Here is a 27,138-nt window from a genome sequence, read left to right as displayed (position 1 = left end):
TCAAAGGTTTCAACACAAGGTGTGAACAACAGATAAATTAATTGTATCCCAACACACAGTGTCTTTGGTCTAATAAATTCCTGATAAACTCTTCAAGTCTATGGGATAGTAAACCATTCACTGAGCCTCTGTGGACCCCAGTGTAAAATATGAGTTAACTCCTGGGATCTCTGAGATTTCTTCTAGAATCCTATGATCTTATGCCACTGTCTCAAAATGTCAATGAGTTCTCTAAGAATTTAAAACAAATTTATATATCATGAAGAAGAAATGGCTAATGAGAAAAGTAGCACATACAGAATCTGAAGGAATGTCTTATGGAAGATCCAAGTTGTCATTCCACAACATTTCACTCCATAACAAAAATCCTCAACACACTAAACCATAACCCACTAATCCACAAGACACCAATTCCAAAGCAAACTACTCCACGACATAACAATCTACAATAAACCACTCCACAAAACAATGATCCGCAGCAAACCACTCTATAACATAACATTCCACATCTTATCAAACTGCCACCATCCAAACAACAACACACTTCAGAAATTACCTCTCCCAGTCCCTGCCCCTTAGTTACCACCCTCCCCCCATGCTACATTGGGACATAGAATAACATCATAAGTGTTCTATGATGCAATCAGTAGCTTTTTACTGGCTATTGAGTGGTTAACCTCCTGAGAGAGTAATCAAGCCTTTTTCCTGAGGTGAGGTCAACTCTCGTAATTTTCTTCAATCAGCCAGCATCCAAAAAGCTCCAATAATAGTTAGTTGATAGATATCTCAACCCAAGGTCTACCTAAGCTTTGATTGTTACCACCTTTACACATTTGACACTAGACTTCTTTGTCTTTCAGTTGGGTCTCATCTAATTTCACTTTCTAAGTTTCAGATTAAGTTTCCCTATCAGAAAGTACCCCTCCAATTCCACCTATTCAATCAACAAGCATCTGTTACTAGTCTTCTAAATGGCAAGCATCAACAGAGGTGCTTGTGATAAACAACAGTGAGACCAGTCCCTGCCTTCAGAGGGGTCAAACATAGGGCCAGAATCTGCGTGCTGGACCGGATAAAAACACAATTGAGAAATATTTTTAAAATTAATTAAATATAAATTATATTAATAAATGGCTCTCTTAAGTCAATATGAGACCCATTTTTTCCTTTCCCACTTTTTCCCTTTATTGCCACTTTACCCTTATATTACCTTATACCTCTGCTGGAAAAAAAGTCCTCATATCAACTATATGTAACAATGATTACTCTTGCTCTGATTGCCTACAAGCCAGGTATGTTATATTTTACTCCTCCTCCAGGGTTCTCTGGATACCCTTCAGGGAGTTTCAGAGGTATTTAGGATTGGCCATTGGCTCCAGCCCTTAGTAATTATATTCCCCAAATTTTAGGGGTTCCTCAAACCGAGTTATAAGTAACAGTCAGATATGCTTTTACAAAGGAATGTTTGCATATAGCATGAACAAACATATGGACACTTCCAAAATACCTGGAGGGCATGATCCTTCCTTTCTAGAATCGTAGCTGATCATTGCACTGATCAGAGTTCTCAAACCTTTTGAGGTGGTTTCTCTTTATGTTACGGTACAGAGTGTTCTCTTGAATCTGCTCACTTCCTACATCTTCCCAAGTGTTTCTGAAACTATCCCCTGTCATCATGATAGTATTCATTACATTCATATACCATAGTTTATCCATTCCCCATGGGATAGGTCCCTCTTTAGTTCCAGTTTTTGTGCTACTATAAAAGGAGCTGCAATAAAAATGTGTGTGCATATAAGACCATTCCTCTTTCTTTGATCTCCTAAAGATTAGGTCCTTCCACCTATCCCTGGATCAGAGGTATACTCATTCCCTGTGGCTCACAGGTCAAAGCAGGTGAGTTGAAATACTCCTTGCTCCCCATTGCTACTTCTAGGTTCTCTCCCTACATTCTCTCCATCACTCACTTTTCTCCCTTTGAGGTTCATGTTTTTAATCTCCACCACCCAATCAAAATCCTGGTAGCTGTTGTCTCCAGTCCTCCAGGTCAGTCCCCTTCAGTGAGTCCAGTACCTGGCTCACAATTTTTCTTCCCACCCCCCACCAACTCCTGCCCTCATACTAGGGAACTTCAACAATATATTGACTCTTCCTTCTCAGTTCCTCAACCTACTCACTTCCCATGACTTACTCCTACACCCTATCTCAGCCACATACAAAAATGTCCATACTCTTGATCTTGACCCTCAAATGTATGTCCAGGTTCAAGAATGCTATAGTCCCCTTATCCAATCATATTCTATTGGTTTTCCACCTCTCCCTCTGCCTTCCCTCATCAAACCTCCTGCTCTTCATCCATATCATGACTTCCAATCCCTTGACCCTTCAACTCCCTCCCAGGTCATATCCCTGGCACTTGCTGCTCTCCCCTTTGCCCCATCTTGACCCTTTGATGAATCAATTCAACTCTGTACTGTCCTCTTATTTTCATGAAAATTACTCCTAAAATCATAACAATTAAATATGGATTTACACTTTTCTTATAGGTTGAAAGATAGGAAATCAATGCAGTAATAATACTTGAAGATCGAAAGATTTTAAGCTAGCCATTCAGTCAGTCAATAAGCAGTTATTAAGTACCTTTTCTATAACAGGAACTGAGGATATAAAGAAAGGCCAAAACTTTGTCTCTTCTCTCAAAGAGCTCACTTTTGGATATGGGAAACAATAAGATTCAAAAAATACCTATGAGATATATACAAAGGAAATGGGAGGTGATCTCTGAGGGCAGGTATTAGCGGTGAGCAACCTGGGAAGGAACTCGAACAGAAGGTAGAGTCTGACTTGAATCTTGAAAGAAGTCAGGGAAGTTGAGAGAAAAATGGAGATGGGAGATGATTCCAAGTATGGAGGACAATGAAAAGGCCCAGCATCCAGAGGTAGTGGTGCCATATTGAAGGAACAGCAAGGAAGCTGATGCCATTGGATTGTAGTGTCATCTTAGAGATGCAGAGTTTCAATTCTAGCTCTGTCACTTTCTCTTTATATGATGTTGGGTAAATCATTTAACTTCTCTGTGCCTTGGTTTTCTGATTTACATAAGAGAAGGTTGGACCAAGATGACTCTTGAGGTCCTTTTCAGGTATAAATCTATGATCCAATGACCTCCATAGCTCTACAAATAATCAGTCATACAAGCAAATGTTTGTTAGGTATTTACAAGTACTATCATACCTTGGGAATACCCTTCTCTCGTGAGAATGGTCACCTCAGGTTCAAGTACTTTGTGTGGGTCCATTCCCACTCAAAACTGTGGCTTATCAGTCCTCACTGGTGTGCTTTCTTTTGTCTAGTCATTCAGAGGACACAATTAGCTCCATGCAAGCTATTTAGTGAAAGAAGCATAGTAAGAAAATAGAATATTTGCCCCATTAGTTAGGGGGCATATTCATCCACAAATAAACACACCATCAATGTGTTGAATGAGTTATATATACAGATAACACATGGGGTATGCATGTAGAGAAAAAATTTGACCAGAGGATGCACATGTAAGGGCAACCAGGACCAACTGTGAGGTACCACAAATGTCATCTGGTGATGTACATTGTACTCTTCTTGCTGAACTTGGCCCTTGGGCTGCCAGTTTCCCTGGGAGGGTAGGGGGGTAGGTGCTGGTCGTCTGATGGAGGGGCATTTAATCTCTCTGACACTTTGGTAAGTTGTTCTCTTTCCTTCTATAACTTCTGGGCATTGAGAGCGCACAATCTCTTTTACAAATTGTTCTCTGGTAATGAGCTTCTGAGCTTATGTCTTCAGGGCTATTCAAATCATTTCAGGTCCAATTACTGTATATGGTATGTGTATATGTTTGTATGTATGCATATCTCTATCCACATGTGGGAAAAGAAAGTAGAACCTGTTATATATAGGGGTTGATAGACAGTTCTTGTCATAGCCTCCACAACCAGCTAACAAAATCTAGGCATGCTTCACCAAGGCTAAAATTAAGTCTTTTCTTTTAGGCCCCTATATTTGGGCAGGAGATGAAAACCTGCTGTTAAAAATATTTCCAAGATTCTCCTTAATTTAATCCAGAAAAATAAGGTGAACTTAAGTTTGTCTTCTGAATCAAATGTAACCTTGTTCTTCACCCACTTAGCCATCATTCCTGGCTTTATGTTACATGTGTTTTGATAGCAAACTCCAAATGTATTTTTAGCCAGCAAAAAGCCTGTTTCCTTATACGTTATTGATAGTATAACTAATCATTGATTTAATACAAATTTATTGAGAAAGCATATGTGTGCATTGATTAGGAACTGGGAGGAATATAAATACGAACAAAACACAATCCCTGCCCCAATGTAGCTTACAATCTAGTCAGGGACATAATAATGGGAATTTAGTAAGTAAAGAACAAGAATAGGAGAGGGGTGCAAAATTAGGCACAAAGCTTGAAAGTTCTGTGAATAGGGACTTAAAATACCCACGGATAAATAGGATGGTTACCCAAATGCTTTTACTTTTATGATCTCCTTTGCTTCTGCAAAAGAAAAACCTGTATTATGTGTATTGTGGCCATTTTTACAAATGGACGCTACAGAAATTCTTCCTCACATACACTTCTATTTCTGTCTAACACATGAGCACAATATCCATAGATCCCTTTAATCTATTTATTTGTGACTGGGGTACAAATGTCTCAAGAGAGATTGAAAGTAAGTTTGGAGCTAAAGGCTCAGGGTGAATTCAATGCTTGCCAAAAGACAATCCTATTCTGAAAGGATTGATGTAGTTTATAAAAATGAGTCATTTCTTGCATGTAGCAGCAAATTCCTGAGACAGGATGATTTCTCAATTTACCCTGCAATGGCCATTATTAGTATTACTATGGGCTTTGTTCAGCTGTGGTGTCACAATAGTTGGACACAGATGCCTGGAGGCACAACGTTGGTACAATGTCAGAGAATACACACGCCTAGCTTTCAGTCCTTTGGGAAGAGAGTGACATTCTTCTACATAATTTTTTTTTCTTTCTTGCTTTATCCCTACTGTTCACTTATCAGAACTCGGTTTGCCCTTCAGGGAAGATGTACATATAGAAGCTAAAAGTTGATCTGGTTTCCCAATCTTGGAAAACTTTGTAATATTTTGTTTCTTGTTATTTCTGAAACTCTGAGTAGGGAGATGCTCTTGGAAACTAAGACAGCATAAGAGATGAAGGGGGTTGTGGTCAGCAGAGCTTCCCAGGAACTTTTGCTTGGGTTTCAGGGTGGGAGAAAAAAAGAGGAGGAAGCCGAGCACCAGAGTTGTGCCTAAGGTGCCCATGCTAGTGGTAGCACTTTTATGTCAATTTCTTGGGGCTGGAAAGCAGCTCCCCTCCCTTCAGGGTCTCTTGCAAAGTATGCCTTAAATAGACTCCTACAAAATGGAAAATTTGCAAGACTTTGGCTGAGAGGGATAGAGGAATCTAAGATGACTTAGACCAGTATATCCAAAAGGTAATTTTTTAAAGAATTCACATTTTATTTAAATTAAATATTTTTTCCAATTACATGTAAAAACAATTTTTACATTTTTTTTTATTTTCAGTTCCAAATCCTCTCTCTTCCTTCCCTCCCTCCTCATTGAGAAGGCAGGCAATTTGATATAGGTTATACAAGTCAGGCAAAACAATTTCCATATTAGTCATGTTGTGGGGAAAAAACATGAAAAAAATAAAATAAAAAGTAGTATGCTTTGATCTGCATTCACACTCTATCAGTTCTTTCTCTGGAGGTAGATAGCATTTTTCATTATAAGTCCTTTGGAATTTTCTTGTATCATTATATTGCTGAGAATAACTAAGTCATTCACAGTTGATCATTGTAGAATATTGCTTTTACTGTGTACTTCTGGTTCTATTCATTCCATTCTGCATCTGTTCATGGGACTCCAGGTTTTTCTGAAAGCATCCTGCTCATCATTTCTTACAGCACAAAACATTTCCATCACAATCATATACCACAGCCTGTTCAGCCATTCCCCAATTGATGGGCATCCCCTCAATTTCCAATTCTTTGCCACCACAAAAAAGAGCTGTTATATTTTTGTATGTATAGGTCTTTTTCCCCCAAAGAAATTTTTTTTTCTGATCATATAGAGTGGCTGAGAGACTGTGGCATAGGGGATTCAGAGACAGATTTAAGTCTAGCATTTGACACAATACTGGCTATGTGACCCTCAAGTGACTTACCCACTTTATGCAATAGCAAACTCTGTGAGTCTATAAATTGCAAAACATTTGCCAAAATGCATTGGAAGAGGGAGTTTCCTCATTGAGGAGAGGGGACAATGTCCCTAAACCAGTGAAATTCACAGACCTAGAAAAAAAAAGTGTCTTCTTGTGATCTAAGAAATTATCAAGCCTTGTGCTAAAAAGTGGAGATACAAATGCAAAAGAGGGACAATCCAGAAGATAATATTCCAAGAGAAGGAAGGAACAAAGGAAATGGGTAGCAAAGGAAACAAATTTTGATTTTGGAAGCCACAGTAGTGGTGAGAGGGCAATCCACAGACATATCCTTTTCCAGAGCCAATGGTAATGCTGCCTTAATCACAGTTTCAGAACAGAGGGGGAAAGAAGTAGGTTCAAAGCAGGGAAGAAAATGCCTGGGGTGAAGTTGAAGATGCATGTTCCTAAGGAATGAAGTGTGCTTCATTTCTAGAAGCTAGCTAAGTCTGACAGCCTTTGATTCAAGAGATAGCCTTTGTAGAAAGGAAAAGCACTAGATAGGTTGTCAAAGGACCTGGGTGTGAATTCCAGATCTGCCACTTATAACATTTGATTCTCACTACTCTTGAAGTTGGTGCTATTATTATCACTGTCCATTTTATAGATGAGGAAGTTGAAGCTGAAAGAAGGTAAGTAATTTGCCCAAGATCACAGAAAGTCTGGTCAGGATTCAGATTCAAGTGTTCCTATCTCTTAAGTTCATTGCTCAATCTACTGTGCCACCCAACACATCATTTAACCTCCATTTATCTGTTTTCTGAAACAAAAAAAAATTATTAGGGAACTCAAATTTAAAAGAGATAGTGGAAAATTGTGCCACTTTCTTTAGAAACAATTGTGGTTAATTCATTCACATTCATTGAATTTTATTGTGGTGGAGTCAATTTAATTGTGTTCGACTCTTTGTAACTCCATTTAAGGTTTTCTTGGGAAAGATACTGGAGTGGTTTGCCATTTCCTTTTCCAGCTCATTTTACAGATGAGGAAACTGAGGCAAACAGGGTTGAGTGACTTGCCTAGGGTTACATAACCTTAGCGTCTATTTCTTTAAAAGCCTCTACCTTTTCCTTTCTATATTCTATTTACTGCTGAACTTTCCAGGATAATCCCTTGATTTCTCTCTCTCTCTCACTCCCCAAAACTCCCCTCAAGCCTCTGGGAAATATAAGCAGGTATTTGTTTTAATGGCCCATCATTTTTGATAGGTTTCTTCACCATGCTACATTTCTCAGGAAAGGAACCCTTAACATTAAAGGCTTGTGAGCCGCAGATGGTTGATAAAATACTTTGTCTTAACTCTAGCTCTCATGATTATGTCTTTTGGGTTCCAGGGGCTCATAAATTGAGATGGATGTAGTATGGCCTGCCACCTAGATAACTGTTGCCTTACTAATGTTCTGGCAAGATAGATTTTAGACATCAATAAAAATGAGTTTTATTTAATCTGCTGTCTGTGATGGAGAAAAAGCAAAGAGAAGATTTGTATATAAGCTTCTTAGGGAATCTACTACCCAAATCCAAAGACAGCTATGCAGATTCTGCTTCTAACAGGAAGAGAAATTTGACCATTCATTTCTTTATGTAAGACACAGGGATTATCTTTCTTCCACAGTCATGACATTATGCTTGTTGCTGCAGAGATAAAAATCATTAAGACATAATTCCTGTCTTCACAGAGGTTACCGTCTAGTAGAATTGGTGTCAACCTCAAATGGTGGCTTCATATTGACTTAGAAAATCACAAATTAATATCTACTTTCTATTGTATTTTTCATTTATTTTGTTGAGCCTTTCCCAATTTTTAATATGGTTCAACCTGCACTCAGAAGTTTTGCAGGCCCCCGTGGGCCTCAAATTTGACACTTGTGGTCTAACGTATTCTTTTCAAAAGAGAAGGGAATTAGGAAGTTGAGGCAGCTAAGTATCCCAGTATACAGAGTGCTGCACGTGTGAGTTCAGATCCTACCTCAGACACTAGCACTTGCAATCCTGAGCAAGCCCCTTAACCTTTCTGGAGTCTCAATTTTCTCATTTGTAGAATTAAGATAATAGTATCACCTGCTCACTAAACAATATATCGCTAACACTTTGGGAATCTTAAAGTCTTATATAAATGCCAGCTATTATTGTAAGAATGAGCTAAAAGTTTTCAGAATTTTTGAATTTTCCTCCTCCATACCCCTCCTACACCAACAGAACCAAGACTTGCTCCTGCTTATCCAGACATAGCCTATTCCTTGCTGACTTGGCTTCTGAGTGTGTTCAGGGACACACCACTTCCTGCTCAATACATAAGGGTGGGCTTCAGGAAGCTTTCCAGGACATAGCAATATTACCTGTCACAAGTCCAGGCAGTTGAAGACTGTGCCAAGACACCCCCAGAACCTGGGCCCTGGGGAGACCTTGAATCTTCTAATAACCTACCTAAATAAACAGACTTCTTCTCATCCATAGACACTCTGCCTGGACTCATTCCTCAATGATCAGTATATTCTTACCCCTCTCTTACTTCTCCATTCCTATCCTACAGAACTTTGACTGCCAAAGAACAAATTCCCTGCCCCAACATCAACTATATGTTCCTTCATTGCCATCCACTTTAACCATATTTCTCCAATGTCTCACCCTGCCTATCTCTCCATTGTGCTTCTAGAATTCCCACTCAAAAACTAACATGCTTCCTTCCATTTCAGGCCTCTTTTTTTCTTCTTACATCCATCATCACTCACTTGAGGCCTGGCTCTCTAAAGATGACACTGCTCCACCCATCCTTTCCAGGACTGATTGTACCTTGACTCACACCTTCTGGGATACTCCTAGATCCCCATTGCTACTTTCAGACTCTCCCTCTTCCACTATTCACTCAGTGGCCTCCTCCTCTTGAAGTTTAACACTATTCAAATTTGACACCTGAAAGTGGATCCTGGTGGCTGTAAGATCTATCACCCCGCCAAAGACATTGTCCCTCGTTTTTATTACATTGTGGCAGACTCAGAGGACCTTTCCCCATACCAACTGCTGTACTCAGACTGTTGGGGTCTTCAACATAAATGCTGATATTCCTTCAAATATCCCAGCTTTCCAATTCTCCAATCTACCCAGATCCCATGACCTACTCTTCCACTATATCTCAGCTACACACAGAAACGGTCATATGCTTGATCTTGCTATCACCCACAAATGTTCTACTTTTAGTTCAAGAACTCCAAGATTCCCTTATCCTATCATAATCTTTTTATCATTCCGTCTCTTCTTATGTGTTTCAATAACTAACCCTATATTTTGGTCTCTTGCTGTGACTCCTAATCCCTTTAAGATTTTCCTAGGCTATCACCCCTGCTCTGGCTGCACTCTCCTCACTTTTCAATCTAAATCCTTTGGTGAACCAATTCATAATATTTTTACTCTCATATTTTATTCTCAAATCTCTTGTTCCCTTGTCCTTTGTCCAATTGCTACTCATACCCTGCCATACCCCAACTCTAGATTCCTCCCATCATCTACGTCCTCACTTCTCATGGAGGTGGGGGAAGTCACAAAATAGAATTGTCTGGATTCATCACAAATTGATGTTATCTAATCTCAACTAAGCCTTCAGTGTAACTTGGCAATCTTTCTGCTCCTCTCTAATTGGTTCTCTATTCCACCTGCCATAGCAACTATTCTAAAAACTTCTCTTTTCATGTCTTCCCCAGTACCTTCACCCACTCAGGACCTTGCCCTCAAACTTCGGTGAAAAAATTGAGGCCCTTCACTGAGAAGTTCTGTCTCTACCCTCCCTTTTATCTCATACCCCAGTGATAAGCATCCCCCTCACTGTGTCTCTTCCATTCCCGTTTCTTATGAAGAGATGGCCCTTCTTTTTTGACAAGCACTTTCCACTCATTCCTTCTCACCTTCATCAGCAGATCACCTCAATTATCATCCCCTCTCTCTAATCTTCAACTTCTTCCTATCTAATGATTCCTTTCCTGCTTACAAATGTGCCAAAATCTTCCCAGTCTCTGAGACTGTACACTATAACATATATCTCTCCTCCACTTCTCATCTAAATTCCTTGGTCAGTTAATCAGTAAGCACTTACTAAGTGCCCCATTATATATGTTGGGCCCTTTGCTAACTACTGGAAATACAAAGAAAGGCAACAACAACAAAAACAGCTCCTGCCTGTATTGTTGCCTGTATCGTATTTTTGCTTAATTTGAAGATCTTCCAATTCATTAAAAGGCCCGTGTGATCTGCTTAAGCCTTGTGAAAACCTAAGTCACATGTGGTGGGAGGAGCTTGCTGAACGGGTAGAACAGGAAAGGGTGGAGCAGGAAGCAAGTTGGTCAGAGCAGTTAGAGCTATGGGAGAGAGAAGACACAGGTGAGCAGCTAGTATTGCGAGTGTTTGTTTGTGGGAAGGCTTTGGGATGGAATCGCTCCCTGTAGTGATAACATGTATTAACTCATTTTATTGGTGTTGGGATTTGGCTTTCTGGTGTCCAAATAAATGTTTTGCTTCTGTCTTCTATATGGAGAAACTGTTGTATTTTGCAATTCAGAACCATGCTGGCACATTCGTAGCAATAGGAACTGCTGTGAATATTGCTTTGGCAACACACCGCCCTCAGGGAGCTCACAATCTAGTGTGAGGGAGAGATAATAAGCAAACAAATATGTACAAACAACTGATATATGACACAAGTAGGAAATAATTAACAGAGTGAAGGCACTAGAATTAAGAAGGATTGGGTGTAACCAGAATGGCCTTTGTTTTCTTTGAGTGACTCAGTTTATCTCAGTGAGCTTTACTAGGTGCTAAGCCCCAGGCCCAAACCCCATTAGGTGTTAATGTAATCCATGTGGATGTGAACCTCCCAGGGTCCTAAGGGGAGGGACCAACTCAAGAACCAATCACCAGAGCCTGAGCTCTGGTGATTCAGATGATGTTTGATGATGTCTGAAGCCCTATAAGAAGGGAGGACAGAGCCATTGGTGTGGGGCTCTGGAGATGGTGTTGATGAGGAGACTCTGGGCAGCTGTAGTTAAGGAGCCCTCCAGCTTGTAAACCCGGATGTTGAGATTTTGTTGAACTCTGGTAACTAGGTGTTGGGATTGAATCAGACAAAGTCTGTCGATGTTTGAAATTTGTTTGCATTTTGTTTTGAAGTTCAGGGTGCTGACTTTTCCCCCTGAACCAACTGAATGATATTTGAATGCTGAATTAAAAGCAAGCTTGTCAACCCCTTCACCTTGCTTCTCTTGCTTAAGCAGATCAGAAGAACCTGTGCAGTTGGCAGCTTTCTGGGTGCTGACTGTGGGTGAATCTTATACCCCCACAGAAGCTGCTAGCGAGATTGTTGAAACATTGGGAGAAAGGCTTCCAGTAGAAAGTAGGATTTTAGTTGGGACATGAAAGAAGCCAGGGAATCCAGGAGGTAGAGCATTCCAGGCATGAAGGACAGCCAAAGAAAATGTTTAGAGCCAAGATATGGAATGATTTATTCATGGAACAACAGCAACGAGGTCAGCATCACTGGATCAAAGAGTACATGGCAGGGAGTAAGACATAAAAACACTGGAAAGATGGGAGGAGGGGGCTAGGTTATGCAGGGCTTTGAACATCAAAGGGAGTATTTTATGTTTGATCCTAGAGAGGGTGATAGGGAGTCACTGTAGTTTATTGAGGATGACAGGTTTTACATTGTCTGCATTTTAGGAAAATCACTTTAGCAATTGAATAGAGGATGGACCGGAGTAGGGAAAGACGTGTGGTAGGCAGACTAACCAGCAAGCTATGGCAGTATTCCAATATGGCCTGTATCAAGGTGGTGGCAGTGTAAGAGGAGAAGAGTGGGCTTATTTAAGAGATGTTGCAAAGGTGAAAGTGATGGGCCTTAGCAACATATTGGATATGGGGGGGGGGCATGGTGAGGTTCTGAGGATAATACCTAAGCTTCAATCCTGGGGGATGGTGGTGGCTACAATAATAATAAGGAAGTTTAGAAGAAAATGGGTGGTTTAGAGAGAAGAAGAAGAAGCTCAGTTTTGGACATGTTGAATTTAAGATGTCCACTGGACATTTACTTTGAGATGTCTGAGAGGCAGTTGGAGATGTGAGACTGGAGGTCAATAGAAAGGGCAGAATAGGTAGGTTTGAGAATCATCAGCACAGAGATGATCATTAAATCCATAAGAGCAGCTGAGATCACTAAAGGTATAGAGGCAGAAGAGAAGAGGAACCAGGACAGGGCCCTGTGGGATGCACACCATTAGTGGATGTGAGGATCTAGCAAAGGAGGATGAGGAGGCGTGTGATGGGTAAGCAGAGAACCAGGAGGAAGTGGGATTCTGAAAACCTGGAAGGAAGAGAGCATTGAGAAGAAAGTGATCAACAGTGTTGAGAAAAGGCCATTAGTTCTCTGAATTAGAAGAACATTGGTCAATTTAAAGAGAGCTGTTTGAGTGGAATGATGAGGTATGAAGCCAGATTGTAGGGAGTTAATATAAGAGAGTAGAGACATCTATTGTAGATGGACTTGTCAAAGCCTCAGTGAATCCATTTCCTCTCCTCTCATCCTTTTAAAAAACCTCTCTAACCGGCCTTCTGACCTCATCATTCAACTAAAAGCCACTATCTCCAAAGTTATCACTGTTTTTTTTTAAATTTTTTTAAAATTTATTTTGATTTTCAGTTCTAAATTTTATTCCTCCTTCCACCCCTCCTCCCCCATCCATTGAGAAGGCAAGACACATAATATCAACTGTACAATATGTAGTTATGTAAAACATTTCTGCATTAGTCACATTCTAAAGGGAAAAAAACAAGAAAAATAAAGAAAAACTATACTTCATTCTGCACTCTGAGTCCATCAGTTCTCTTCCTGGGGGTAGACAGCATTTTGCAACCTGAGTCCTTTGGAGTTGTGATAGATAATTGCATTGATCAAAGTTATCAAGCCTTTCTTAGTTGCTCATCTTTACAATATTTCTGTTACTATTTTCTGTTATTGGTTCTGCTCATTTCACTTTCCATCAATTCATATGTCTTCACAGGTTTTTTCTGAAACCATTCCCTTCACTATTTCTTATAGCACAATAGTGTTTTGTCACATCATATACCATAACTTGTTCAGCCATTCCCCAATTAATTGGCATCCCCTCAATTTCCAATTCTTTGCCACCACAAAAAGCACTCCTGTATTTTTGTACCCATGGGTCATTTTCATTTTCCTTTGCTCTCCATGGAATAATAGACCTAGTAGTGTACTAGCTCAAAAGTGTACTAGCCCAGTTTTATAGCCCATTGGGCATAGTTCCAAATTGTTTTCTGGAATATTTGGATAGTTCACAGCTTTACCAACAGTATGTTAGTTTATCCATTTTTCTACAGTATTTGTCATTTTCCTTTTCTGTCATTTTGGCCAATCTGATGGGTAGGAGGTGGTACTTCAGAATTGTTCTAATTTGCATTTCTGTAGTTATTAGTGATTTAGAGTATTTTTTCATATGGTTATTGACAACTTTGATTATTTCTTCTGAAAACTGCCTGTTTATATCCTTTGACTATCAATTGGGGAACTGTTTGTATTCTTATAAAATTAGCTCAGTTCTGTATTTATTTGGCAAATGATACCTTTATTAGAGAAACTTGCTGCAATTTTTTGCCAGTTTGCCAGTTTCCTGCTTTTCTTCTCATTTGGGCTACATTGGTCTTGTTTGTATAAAATGTTTTAATTTTATGTAATCAAAATCTCCCATTTTACCTTCTTGAAAATTAGTTTCTTGGTTTTCATCCTAGGCTGAAGATGGATTATAAAATTCTTCAAATAGAAAAAAGTGTAGTGTCTGGGAACAAAATTGTCCTCCAGATGACATCTGAGGAGAGCAGAGTAAAGCAGACTCTTGCTTCCCAAATCTTAGAAGAAGTGCCCTTCTGAAAAGCCCAAAATCAAATCAATTTTTTGGCACATATCCCTGCAACTTGGTTTGAGCATGCAGTCCACTAAAACCTACAAATCTTTTTCAAAATAACTGCTTACCTTGAGCTTCAGCTCCTCCTTAATCATGTTAGGTCTGTCCTTCCCAGCCCAAAGATCACACTTCTTGGGATGGAGTATGGAAATAAAGTAAGAGTTGTTGTTCAGTCATTTCAGTTGTGTCCAACCTTTTGTGATCCCATTTGGAGTCTTTGCAGTGATACTGGAGTGGTTTGCCATTTCCTTCTCTAGCTCATTTTACAGATGAGGAAACCAAGGCAAATGGGGTGAAAGTGACTTGCTCAAGGTCATACATCTAGGAAGTGTCTGAGGCTGGATTTGAACTTGAGTCTTCCTAACTTTGGGCTCAGTGCTCTGTCCACTGAGTAACTGGCTGCCTCCAAAGGTAAGAATTAAGCACCCCAAAAAAACCCAATGAAATGAAATTTTTGAAATGTAAAAAATAAAAATTAAGCAACTCTGAAAAAAAAAGAAAATCAATTTCTTGTTTGGTAATATATTCTCCTCAACCCATAGATCTGACAGGTGGTTTTTTTTCCCCATGCTACCCTTAATTGATTATGATATCTCTTTTAGTGTCTAAATCATGCATTCATTTTGAACTTGGTATGTATGGCATGAGACATTGATCTGTTCCTAGATTCTGTGAGACTACTTTCCAGTTTTCCCAGCATTTTTGTCAAATAGTGAATTCTTGCCCCAATAGCTAGGATCTTTGGATTTATCAAATACTAGGCTACTGTGCTCATTTCCTTCTATAAATTGTGTACCTAATCTATTCCACTAAACAACACCTCTATATCTTCTCCAGTACCAAACAGTTTTAATGATTACCACTTTACAATACAGTTTGAGAACTGGTATTGCTAGACCTTCTTCCTTCACATTTTTTCCTATTGATTCCCTTTGTAGTCTTGACCTTTTATTCCTCCACATTAATTTTCTTATTATTTTTCAGCCTCTATAAAGTAATTCTTCGGTAGTTTGGTATGGCACTGAAAAAAGAAAACTAAGGCATTATGGTCATTTTTTAATATTGTCTCAGCCTACCCATAAGCAATTAGCATTTCTCCAATTATTTAGATCTTTCTTTAGTTGTGTGAAGAGTTTTAAATTTGTGTTCATATAGTTCCTATATGTGTCTTTGCAGGTTAACTCCAAAGTACTTTATGTCTACAGTTATTTTAAATAGAATTTCCCTTTCTATCTCTTCCTACTGTTTTTTGTTGATAACATATAGAAATACTGATGGCTTGTGTGGATTTATTTTATATCCCGCAATTTTACTGAAGCCATTGTTTTGATTATTTTTAAAATTTACTTTCTATGATTCTATAAATATTCCATCATATCAGCTAGAAAAAGTGATAATTTATTTCCTCATTGCCTATTTTTGTTCATTGTCTTTTCTTGCCTTGTTGCTATAGCTTACATTTCCAATACAATATTCAGTAGTAATGATGATGATAGATATTTTGGCTTCATTCCTGATCTTATTTGAAAGGTTTCTGATCTATCCTTATTACAGATAATGCTTGCTCTTGGTTTTATAGAGATACTACTTATCATTTTAAGAAAAGCTTCTTATAGTTTCTAGTGCTTTTAATAGGCATGAGTCTTCAGTTTTATCAAAAACTTTTTCTGCTTTTATTGATATGATAAGGATTTTTATTGATTTTGTTACAGATATGGTCATTTGTGGTTATAGTTTTCCTAATATTAAACCAGTCCTGCATTCCTACTCATAGTGTAATATCTTTATGATTTATTGCTATAATCCTCTTACTAGTATTTTACTTCAATGTTTGTATCAATATTCATTAGGTAAATTGGTCTATACTTTACCTTATTGGTTTTGGCTCTCCATGGATTAGGCATCGAAACCATATTTATGTCATAGAAGGAATTTGGTAGGACTACTTTCCATATTTTTGAGCCATCTATGTAGTATTGGAATTAATTGTTCTTTAAATTTTGGTAGAATTCACTTGTAAGTCTATCTGGCCCTTTTCTGTTAATCTGGGCAATTTATATTTTTATAAATATTCATCCATTTCATTAAGACTATCAGTTTTATTGGCATATAGTTGAGCAAAATAGCTTCCAACAATTGCTTTAATTTCATCCTCATTGTTGGAGCATTCACCCTTTTGCTTTTTGATACTAGTTATTTGTTTTCTTCTTCTCTCTTTCTTGTAATCAAATTACCCAATGATTTATCTGTTGTTATTTTAAAAAGTAAAACCAGGACAATATTTCTTTATTAGTTTAATGTGGTTTTTTTGTTTACTGTTGGTTTTATTAATCTTTCTTTTGATTTTCAAGATTTCTATTTCAGTTTTTAATTGGAAACTTTTCATTTCTTGATTTTTCTAGTTTTTTCTTCCTTTTTTCTTTTTGTTATATACCCAACTTGTTGATCTCCTCTTTCTCACTTTTATTTATTTATGTCATTTATTTAATATTTTTAGTTTTCAGCATTGATTTTCACAAGAGTTTGAATTACAAATTTTCTCCCCATTTCTACCCTCCCCCTTACTCCAAGATGGCATACATTCTGGTTGCCCGTTCCCCAGTCAGCCCTCCCTTCTGTCACCTCACTCCCCCTCCCCGTTCCCCATTGCCTGCATATCTTATTTCTTAGTTGCATGCAAAAACTTTTTTTTGAACATCTTCTTTTAAAACTTTGAGTTTGAAATTCTCTCCCCTCTTCCCTCCCCACCCACCCTCCCTAAGAAGGCAAGCAATTCCATATAGGCCACATGTGTATCATTATGTAAAACCCTTCTACAATACTCATGTTGTAAAAGACTAAATGTAATTTGCTCCTTCCTATCCTATCCCCCTTTATTCAATTTTCTCCCTTAACCCTGTCCCTTTTAGAAAGTGTTTGCTTTTGATTACCTCCTCCCCCATCTGCCCTCCTTTCTATCATCCCCCCTTTTTTATCTCCTCATTCTTTCATGTGGGGTAAGATACCCAATTGAGTATGTATGTTATTCCCTCCTCAGGTCAAATCTGATGAGAGCAAGATTCACTCTTTTCCCCTCACCTGCCCCCTCTTCCTCTCCTACAGAACTGCTTCTTCTTGCTACTTTTATGGGAGATAATTTACCTCACTCTATCTGTCCCTTTTTCCCTCTCTCAATATATTCCTCTCTCATCCCTTAATTTGATTTAATTTTTTAGATATCTTCTCTTCATATTCAACTCACCCTGTGCTCTCTGTATATATATGTATATATATATATATATATATGTATATGTATATATATATGTGTATATATATATATGTATATGTATATGTGTATATATATATATATATATATATATATATATATATATATATATATATATATATATATATATGTATGTTCCCTTCAGCTATCTTAATACTGAGGTCTCATGAATTATACACATCATCTTTCCATGAAGGAATGTAAACAAAACAGTTCAACTTTAGTAAGTCCCTTATGATTTCTCTTTCTTGTTTACCTTTTCATGCTTCTCTTGATTCTTGTGTTTGAAAGTCAAAATTTCTATTCAGCTCTGGTCTTTTCACTGAGAAAGCTTGAAAGTCCTCTGTTTTATTGAAAACCCATATCTTGTGTTGGGGCGTTGTACTCAGTTTTGCTGGGTAGGTGATTCTTGGTTTTAATCCTAACTCCATTGACCTCCAGAATATCATATTCCAAGCCCTTCGATCCCTTAACGTAGAAGCTCCTAGGTCTTGTGTTATCCTGATTGTGTTTCCACAATACTCAAATTGTTTCTTTCTGGCTGTTTGCAGTATTTTCTCCTTGATTTGGGAGCTCTGGAATTTGGCGACAATATTCCGAGGAGTTTTCTTTTTGGGACCTTTTTCAGGAGGTGATCGTTCGAGTCTTTCAATTTCTATTTTACCCTCTGGCTCTAGAATATCAGGGCAGTTCTCCTTGATAATTTCTTGAAAGATGATATCTAGGCTCTTTTTTTGATTGTGGCTTTCAGGTAGTCCAATAATTTTTAAATTATCTCTCCTGGATCTATTTTCCAGATGAGTGGTTTTTCCAATGAGATATTTCACATTGTCTTCCATTTTTTCATTCCTTTGGTTCTGTTCTATAATATCTTGATTTCTCATAAAGTCACTAGCTTCCACTTGCTCCCATCTAATTTTTAAGGTGTTATTTTCTTCAGTATTTTTTTGGATCTCCTTTAGCCACTCATTGACTTGTTTTTCATGGTTTTCCCGCATCACTCTCATTTCTCTTCCCAATTTTTCCTCTAATTCTCTAACTTGCTTTTCCAAATCCTTTTTGAGCTCTTCCACGGCCTGAGACCAGTTCATATTTTTCTCGGAGGCTTTTGATGTAGGCTCTTTGACTTTGTTGACTTCTTCTGGCTGCATGTTTTGGTCTTCTTTGTCACCAAAGAAAGATTCCAAAATCTGAGTCTGAATCTGAGACTGTTTTCACTGTCTGTTCATGTTCCCAGCCAACTTACTTGATCCTTGAGTTTTTTGTGGGGGTATGACTGCTTGTAGAGAGTACTTTGTTCCAAGCTTGAGGGGCTGCACTGTTGTTTCCAGAGCTATTTCTAAACAGAAAGCTCTGCTACGCCAGGACTCCTCCTCCCCCAAGAACCACCAATCCAGACCACACTCAGATCTAAGCTGGCTCTGCACTCCTGATCAGATCTGCCTCTTAATTCTTCCCACCAGGTAGGCCTGGGGCAGAAGCAACTGCAGCTGTAGCTCTGTAAGCAGCCTCAGAGCTGCATCACCTCCATGCCCCTGGGGCTTTGGCCTAACTGTGAACTTCTTTCACTGTCCCTGCAGCTTATCCCACTAACCTTCTCTGTTTTCTTTGGTGTTTGTGGGTTGATAAGTCTGGTAACTGCCACAGCTCACTGATTCAGGGCACTAGGGCCTGTTCCGCCCAGCTCCTGGTCTGGTTGGTCCAGGTGCTGCCCATGCTGGGCTCTGCTCTGCTCCACTCTCAGTTCCATGGGATAGACCTTACCCCACGACCATCCAGGTTGTGCTGGGCTGGAGCCCTGCTTCCCTCTGCTATTTTGTGGGTTCTGCAGTTCTAGAATTAGTTCAAAGCCATTTTTGTAGGTGTTTGGAGCAACCTGAGTGGGGGAGCTCATGCAAATCCCTGCTTTCCAGCTGCCATCTTGGCTCCACTCCTTTCTCACTTTTATTGATGTAAGCATTTAAAGATATACATTTTCCCCCAAGTACTCTTTTGGCTGCATTCCACAAAATTTTATATGTTGCCTCATTGTCGTAATTATCTTTAACAAAATTATTGATTGTTTCTATGATTTGTTCTTTGACCCATTCATTCTTTAGGATTAAATTATTTTTCTAATTAATTTTACTCTATGCTTCAAAGGCCTTTTATTGAATGCAACTTTTTTATATTATGGTACAAGAAAGTTGCATCTAACACTTCTGAATTTTTCTGAATTTGTAAGACTTTTATGCCCTAAATACAAGGATGATCTTGGTAAAGCTCTATGTACAGCTGAGATAAAGGTATACTCTTTTCTATTTCTGTTCAATATTCACCAGAGGTCTATCATATATAACTTTTCCAAATTTCTATTCATCTCTATAACTTCTCTTATTTATTTTGTCATTACATTTATCCAGGATTGAAAGGGGGTAAATTGAAGTCTTCCACTAGTATAGTTTTATTATTTCCTCTTATAATTCATTTAACTTTTCCTTCATGAATTTGGATGATTTTCTTTTGGTGAATATATGTTCAGTGTTGATATTAATTCATTGTCTATAGTACTTTTTAGCAAAATGTTGTTCCCTGGATTATCTCTTTAATTAGTTCTGTATTCGCTTTTGCTTTGTCTGAGATCATAATTGCTACACCTTCAGCTGAAGCATAATAGAATCTGTTGTAGACTGCTCTAGTCCTTTATTTTAATTCTGTATGTCTCTCTGTGTTTCAAGTGCTTCTCTTGTTAAGAAGACATTGCCAGATTGTGGTTTCAAATCTACTTTGCAATTCTCTTCATTTTTATGGCTGAGTCCATCTCATTCACATTCACAGTTATGATTGCTATATATTTTCTTACATCCCACTCTCTTCTATTTATCTTTTCTTTACCTTGTCTCTTCCTCAAAAGTCTGTTTTGCTCCTAAGCACTTTCTCCCTTAATCTACCCTCCCTCTTAGCAACCCTTCACTTCTGTGTTAACCCCCTCCTTTCCTCCTATACAATTTTTATACCCAACTGTGTGTATATGTATATATGTATATGTATATCTATCTATATGTATTCTTCCTTCTTGAAAACCAGTTCAGATCAAAGTGAAGTTCAAGCATTTCCCACTACCTCATCCCATTTCCTCCCCATTGTAAAGACTCTTCCTAATGCACCTTTTTTATATGAAATAATTTTTCTCATTCATCCTTCCCTTTCTCACAGTGCATCCTTCTTTCTCACCCTTCCATTCTGCTTTCAAGATCATCCCAACCTAATTGACTCAAACATTTGCCTTCTATCTAGGTAGACACCTAACTGTGGTAATTATATCCCTTATGACTTACCAGTTATGTTTTTCTATACTTTTTACGTTTCTCTTGAATCTTATGTTTTTATGTCAGATTTTCTATTCAGTTCTGTTCTTTCCATTGGAGATACTTGAAAAATTTTCTATTTCATTAAATATCTATATTTTTCCCATGGAGAACTATCCTCAGTTTTTCTAGGTAAGTTAGTCTTTATTTTAAACCTAGTTCATTTGCTTTCCAGAATATCATATCCCAAGCCTTTTCTTTCATAGTGATAGCTGCTAAATCTTGTGTAATCCACGATATTTGTATTATTTCTGAATGCTTTCAGCATTTTGTTTTTAACCTGGGAGTTTGGGGATTCGATTATATTCCTGGGAATTTTTATTTTGGGATTTCTTCAGGACATAATCAATTGGTAGATTCCTTCAATATCTACTTTGTCACCTGGTTCTAAGGTATCTTAGCTGTTTTATAATTTCTTGAAAGATGATGTGTAGGCTCTTTTTTAGTGATAGCTTTCAAGGTAGTCCATTAATTCTTAAATTATCTCTTCTCTTTTTTCCAGGTCAGTTTTTCTTATGAGTAATAACTCATATTTTCTTCAATTCAGTCTTTTGACTTTGTTTTATTGTTTCTCGATGTTTTGTGGTGCCATTAGCTTCCAGTTGCCCAATTCTAATTTTAAAAGAGATATTTTCTTCAATGAGTGTGAGTGTACCTCAGGTATAGGAGTCAGCTCCTGTACCTCTTTTGTCCTTTGGCCAATTCTGATTTTTAAGGACTTAATTTCTTCAGGATTTTGTGTCTTTTTTTTTTTTACCATGCTGGCAATTCTCATTTCACTATTTCCTTAAATTTCTCTCTTTTCTTTTCCTAATTTTTTCTCTAATGCTCTTTTTATTTTTTAAATCTTTTTTGTTTTTTTTTAAACCTTTTTAGCTTTTCTAGGAATTTTGTGGGGCTTGTATTCAATCTTTATATTTCTTTGAGGCTTTGCTTGTAGACACTGTCAAGCCATTGTCTTCTGTATTTGTGTCTAGAGTTTCCCTATCACCACAGTAGCTTTTTATGGTCAGGTTCTTTTCTTGTTTGGTTATTTTTCCAGCCTATATCTTGGTTTTGTCTTTATCTTATAGTGGGCTCTACTCACCTCTTGGGGCATAGGGGATGTCTGGTCTAAGTTTATGGTTTTTTATGAGCTTTGACTGCTCTCACAGCTCAGCGGGTACCTATAAGTTTTCAGTGCTTCCAAAGTGGAATGATTGGGAGAGAGGTCTGGTTACAGTCCTTCTGTTTTGTACTTTGGTCCTTACATAGGTAGTGTCCCTACTTCTTGTGACTACAACCCCTCCTCTCTTCCCTGGAACTGCAACTAGATTTGGATAAGGGGTGACAGAGTTACCATATAGCATGTTCCTAGCATAGGGACCCTTTGAATCTCTTTCCGAATAGGTGCTAAGTCCCTTTACCATCTCCAGCAGCTTGACTTCTCCTACTGTTGGCACTCCACAGCTCACAGTGAGTACCACTTCCATGCTATGGCTCCAACCAGTTCCCACTCTAGTATCTGCAAACCTCTTTTTTTCTCTTCCTAATCTGCCCTGTTTTGCAAAAATGACCCAGTGTGTCTTTTTGTTAGCTTTACCATACAGAATTTTGTTTGATGTGTGTTTTTTAAGTTTTTTTTGTGGAGGAGTTGTATCAACAATCCAGCCAGCAGCTTCTGTGGGGCTGTAAGATCCACCAACAACCAGCACCCAGAAAGCTGCAAACACAGGTCCTTTTGATCTGCTTTACTTAAGGAAAGCAACATTAAGGGGTTAACAATCTTACTTTAATCCAGCATACAAATATCATTTGCTTAGTTCAGGGGAAAAAACCAGCACCCTGAATTACAGACCAAATACAATTCAACATCTGGGTGTAAAATGGGGAGCTCATTATAATAGCTGGCCCAGAGTCACACACCACTCCTGCTGTGGCTCAGAGCTCCAAGGGAGACCACTAACCTCCGCACTTTTATATCCTGTTCAGGGCCCCTGAAGGGCCATGACCTCACCCAGGCTGGGCATGGAAAAGTTCTCCACCCCCAATATCACATCAGATACAAATCAATGGCTCCCAATTGTCTCAGTGCTGAGAAATACAAAAACAACCCACTTTTCCTGCCCCATTCAAACAAAGGCCAGAATCATTAAAGGTCAACAGCAAAAAGTCCCACCTTAATTACTATTACAGGAGTGTGCTGGAAAAGCTTGGCAAAAATTCTGACTTCACTTCACCATCACGGCTCCACAGTCTAATGCCAAGTGAAACTTTTCTGAGTACTCTGGCTGAAGGAGCCAGATTTTGAAGATGTCTAAACTAGTACTTCTCAGGCTTGGTTGTATGACGATTTATTCAATTTCTAGTTGTCCTTGGTAATGCCATACAATTCTCCACAAGTAATTTAAAAATTCATTTCATTATACAAAACTAAGAATGAAAAGATGTAGTTGGAGTTTGGGTTATCCTGACTTGGGGTGATTTAGCAAAATCAAATTAAAGGAGATATAATTAGTTTAATTTATGATGGCAGAATGAGAAAAGATGACATCTTTGAGCTTAAGAAAGTACCACTTGAATTCATAGCCTGATATTTTAAATTTCTCCTGTAGAGATTCATTTATTTCAGCCTAAGGCTCCATTTCCCCCCCTAAAATCCTGCAAGTAGCATAGCATTATTCTTTTCTCAATCATAACAGTTCTCCATATATGAATTTAGCACTTACGTACCATAAAGTAGACTATACTAAAGGTGAGGAGCAATAGAGACAGGTGCAGCAGAGACAAATGACTAGCTTCCCTATTTTTTCTACTTGAGAGAAACTTGTCAAAACTGACAAGACAAAGCTGAAGAGATATGATACTCCATGAATATACTGAGATTCACATTGACAATGTAGAATGAGTTTAAAAGGGAATATCTCAGGCTAGGCAAAGCTTTTGTGTAAGTACATTTGATTATTTAATCTATAGAATAATCATAACTCTGAAGTTTGTTAATATATTATTTTCTCAAGGAAAACCTTTCGAGAGGTAAATGGGGAGGAAACAAAGACTTTTTCCAAAAGGTGAGAACTCTAGTTTTCAAACATCTTCAATGGGGCCCCCATTGCATTGTTCCCTACTCTTGCCCGCTATTCTCCTTATGAATGCCATGATGCATTTTCCTTATAAAACAGTTTACTCTTTCTGTGACTTTCATCCATCTGATCTTGAATCTTTTAAGTGGTCCTCAAAATCAGAAAGCTCTGTGTTCTGGAAGCTGAAAGATATGGGTGCTAATCCTATTCTCTGCACCTTGACTTTAGTCAAGTTGACCGCTGTGAATATTAGTTCTCCTAAATTCTTGCCTTCACAATTGATTATCTATGACTCAAGTTGTTTTAACTTCTCTGTGTCTAAGTTTTCTCACCTGTCAAATGGGCACAATAATACCTGCCATGACTACCTCATGGGCTTGTCATATGGACCACATGAGATAATGCCTGTGAAAGTACTTTGATAACTTTAAGTTACTGTACAAATACAAGATACTTTAACTATCACATCTCTATTGTACTCTCCCACATGTTCCACAGTTCTCTTACCCATATGTGGTATATATTTAGTGTGGTTCTTTATCCTCACTTTTGTAGTCTTTTCATTAACAGTTGCAGTCCAGTCCCCTGCAAAAGACCTTCACTCAAAGGTGCAGTCAAGTTTGCCATATTCCCAGCATCGGATTTTATCATCACGGGAAGAAGACAGTTGTTCCAGAGGTGAGCAGATACCTCACTTTAATCAGGAAAAAAACAAGTCATTACCCCTTTCAGATCAAAGGACCACACCTGTACCCTCACAGTGTCAGAAACACAAGGAAACAACCAGGCAGCTGCCTGACTCCGACAACCAGAAAGTGCCTGTGCTGTTACCCTATCTTGACAAGTGGAAGATGACTAAACCACCCACACCTCATAAGCACCATTATGCGGCCACAGTTTTGCCCTCAACATACCATGAATACAAGACTAAAGGAATTCCTATGTCATTACCTTCCCTAGGACAATGCGTAACACCACTACTCAGACCTGACCAAAAGGTTCAAATTCGGTTCCACCCTGACTCTTGGACAGAAAATCTCTTGGACTCTGACCAGGTCCCCAAGTTTTCACACTACCCATTCAACCAATATTCTACAGCAACACCAATCACTAACCACTGGTTTGAAGTCCCGCTTTGTCCCTCATCCCAGGACAGGGCCATGATTGAACCATTAACATGCCATAGTCATCAGGCTCAGCCTTTGCTGAGTGGTAAACCATGGGTCAGGGAAACACCTCACCTGAATCACTGGCACAGAGCCATAGTAAAATCATTGCCATTTCTTGACCATTGGTACAGGGCTACAGACTTTAATCCATCACATTCTCACCTGTACTCCAGATCCAGGGTGGCTATACCTTCATTACAAGCCAACCTCTATACCAAGGTCACAATTCCATGTTCATTGTGCCCCTACCAGTGGGTTAAATCCACATCAACACTATCTTCACAAGGAAAAGTCATGGTTATGCCATCACCAGCTCCCCAACTCCAGGCCAGGACAAAACCTTCACCATCACTAGGCCCTGAACTTTCAGTCAAAGGCACAGATTATTCACCGTGCCCTGACTATTGTGGTGAGCTGGCTTCTATGCCTCCTCCATGTCATGACAACATGACTGAAGTTCCACAGAAACCTGATAACCAGTCCAAGGACATATTTGGATCATTACCATCTCCTGACCCCCATGATACACATCCACCAGACACCAATCACTGCGATGAACCTGAGGTTTCACTGGGCCTAAACCATGAGATTACATCTTGAGACACTGCCCACTTTGTGCACCACATATTAATTATTCATGCAAACATTAACTAGTATCTAATTAACAGGCCAGAGTTTCACCAAGTTCAAGGCACCATAATTAGGTTTCCCAAGTTCTGAACTGCTGGGCTAAGTCTGTCCCAGGTCTTAATCACTCATTTACATTTCCACTAGGCTTGAACTATCAGCCAGTGTCTCCACAGGTCCTGGATACCTCAATTAATTTTAAATCAATACTTGTTGACTGGGATGTATCACCACCAACTCTTGTCTAGCAGGAGGAAACTACTCTGAAAACTAACTCAAAGACAGCATCCTCAAGGGGCCTAGATCACTTGGTTATATCATCAGTAGGCCTGGACCGTGGAACCAAACCACCGACCCCTGGCCAAATGACCATAGTTTCAATTAATCTGAAGGCTCCAACTCCATCCACCCCAGACTACAAGGCCAATGTATACCAAAACCTAACATACAGCTAACATTTCCTCCAGACTCCAGGACTTGACCATCTGAACCCATTTCCAAAATGCCAGGACCACTGGACAAACAACTCTATTCAGGAATGGAAGAGTATAGACCAACATGTGATCATTCCCTCTGACCCTAACCACCAGGACTAAACTATAGAACCCACCCAACAGCATCACCCAAGGAAGGCCTGGAACACTGCAGAGAAGCTACACAGGGACCCAATTATTGGAATTCCCCTCCCACCAGGTCCTTACCTCCAAGACCAAAATTCTTATAGGCTGTGACTCTTTGACTAAGACTACATTGAACTCTGACCATCCAGAAAAGATGGCTCCTCAGGAAAGCTTATGGTACTTAAGTTACATCAAACCATATGCCATAAGAGGGTAGGCTATGCTTACCAGAATTTCCAGGAAATCAACATCAGTTCCACTGCAAGGAGATTCTCCTGCAATAGCTAAAGAAATGTAGGTCTTAAATGCCATGTAATTGCTTGGCCTGTTTAATTGTTTAATTTGTGCCTCCTGTATCTCAAATGACCATCCCCATATTCAAGGAATGATATCTTTGTTGAGCTCAAATATTGATCAAAACAGCACCTCTACCCAGTTCTGAGAGGATGAGTATGAAAAATCCCCAACCAAAGATATTTTTCATTTTTAGCTTCCATCAATGACATCCCAATATACTCATTCCCTCACACTATCCACTACTCTTTATATCATCATCTCAGTTGGGAAGCAGATTGATCCTTGGATTACCTTTTTACTGCCAACTGCACATAGGAGTCACAGGATAAACTTTATACTTGTCAATAATAACCAGCCATGGGGGAGGAAAAAGTCAACAGATATTCACAAAGAAAATGGCCACGTAGAGTAACTCCACCAGTGAAGAAGAGTCAAGAATACCTGTCAGAGTTCTCTAAACTTGGCTAGAGAAATGCAAGAATAAGTAAACTGCCTGACCGCTGGGTTATATTTTAT

The 27,138-nt window shown here is 38.8% G+C and overlaps 1 protein-coding gene across 2 annotated transcripts; it reads left to right on the top strand.

The window, feature by feature from the left end:
- The first annotated feature begins 3,644 nt into the window (after nt 1–3,644).
- LOC118836005 lies at nt 3,645–27,138 on the top strand. 2 transcript variants are annotated; one of them, XM_036743337.1, is made up of 4 exons: nt 3,645–3,717; nt 22,237–22,302; nt 23,847–23,897; nt 24,480–27,135. In XM_036743337.1, the coding sequence occupies exons 3-4, from the start codon at nt 23,867–23,869 to the stop codon at nt 25,676–25,678; spliced, it is 1,230 nt and encodes a 409-aa protein (XP_036599232.1). In that variant the 5' UTR covers nt 3,645–3,717; nt 22,237–22,302; nt 23,847–23,866; the 3' UTR covers nt 25,679–27,135. The 2 variants fall into 2 exon arrangements, with proteins under 2 accessions (XP_036599232.1, XP_036599233.1); XM_036743338.1 differs by lacking the exon at nt 22,237–22,302 and having other exon boundaries at nt 24,480–27,138.

This window comes from Trichosurus vulpecula, chromosome 2 (genome assembly GCF_011100635.1).
Source record: "Trichosurus vulpecula isolate mTriVul1 chromosome 2, mTriVul1.pri, whole genome shotgun sequence".
NCBI lineage: Eukaryota > Metazoa > Chordata > Mammalia > Diprotodontia > Phalangeridae > Trichosurus > Trichosurus vulpecula.
The sequence above is the reverse complement of the archived record's forward strand: the minus strand, read 5'-3'. Positions and strand labels throughout refer to the sequence as shown.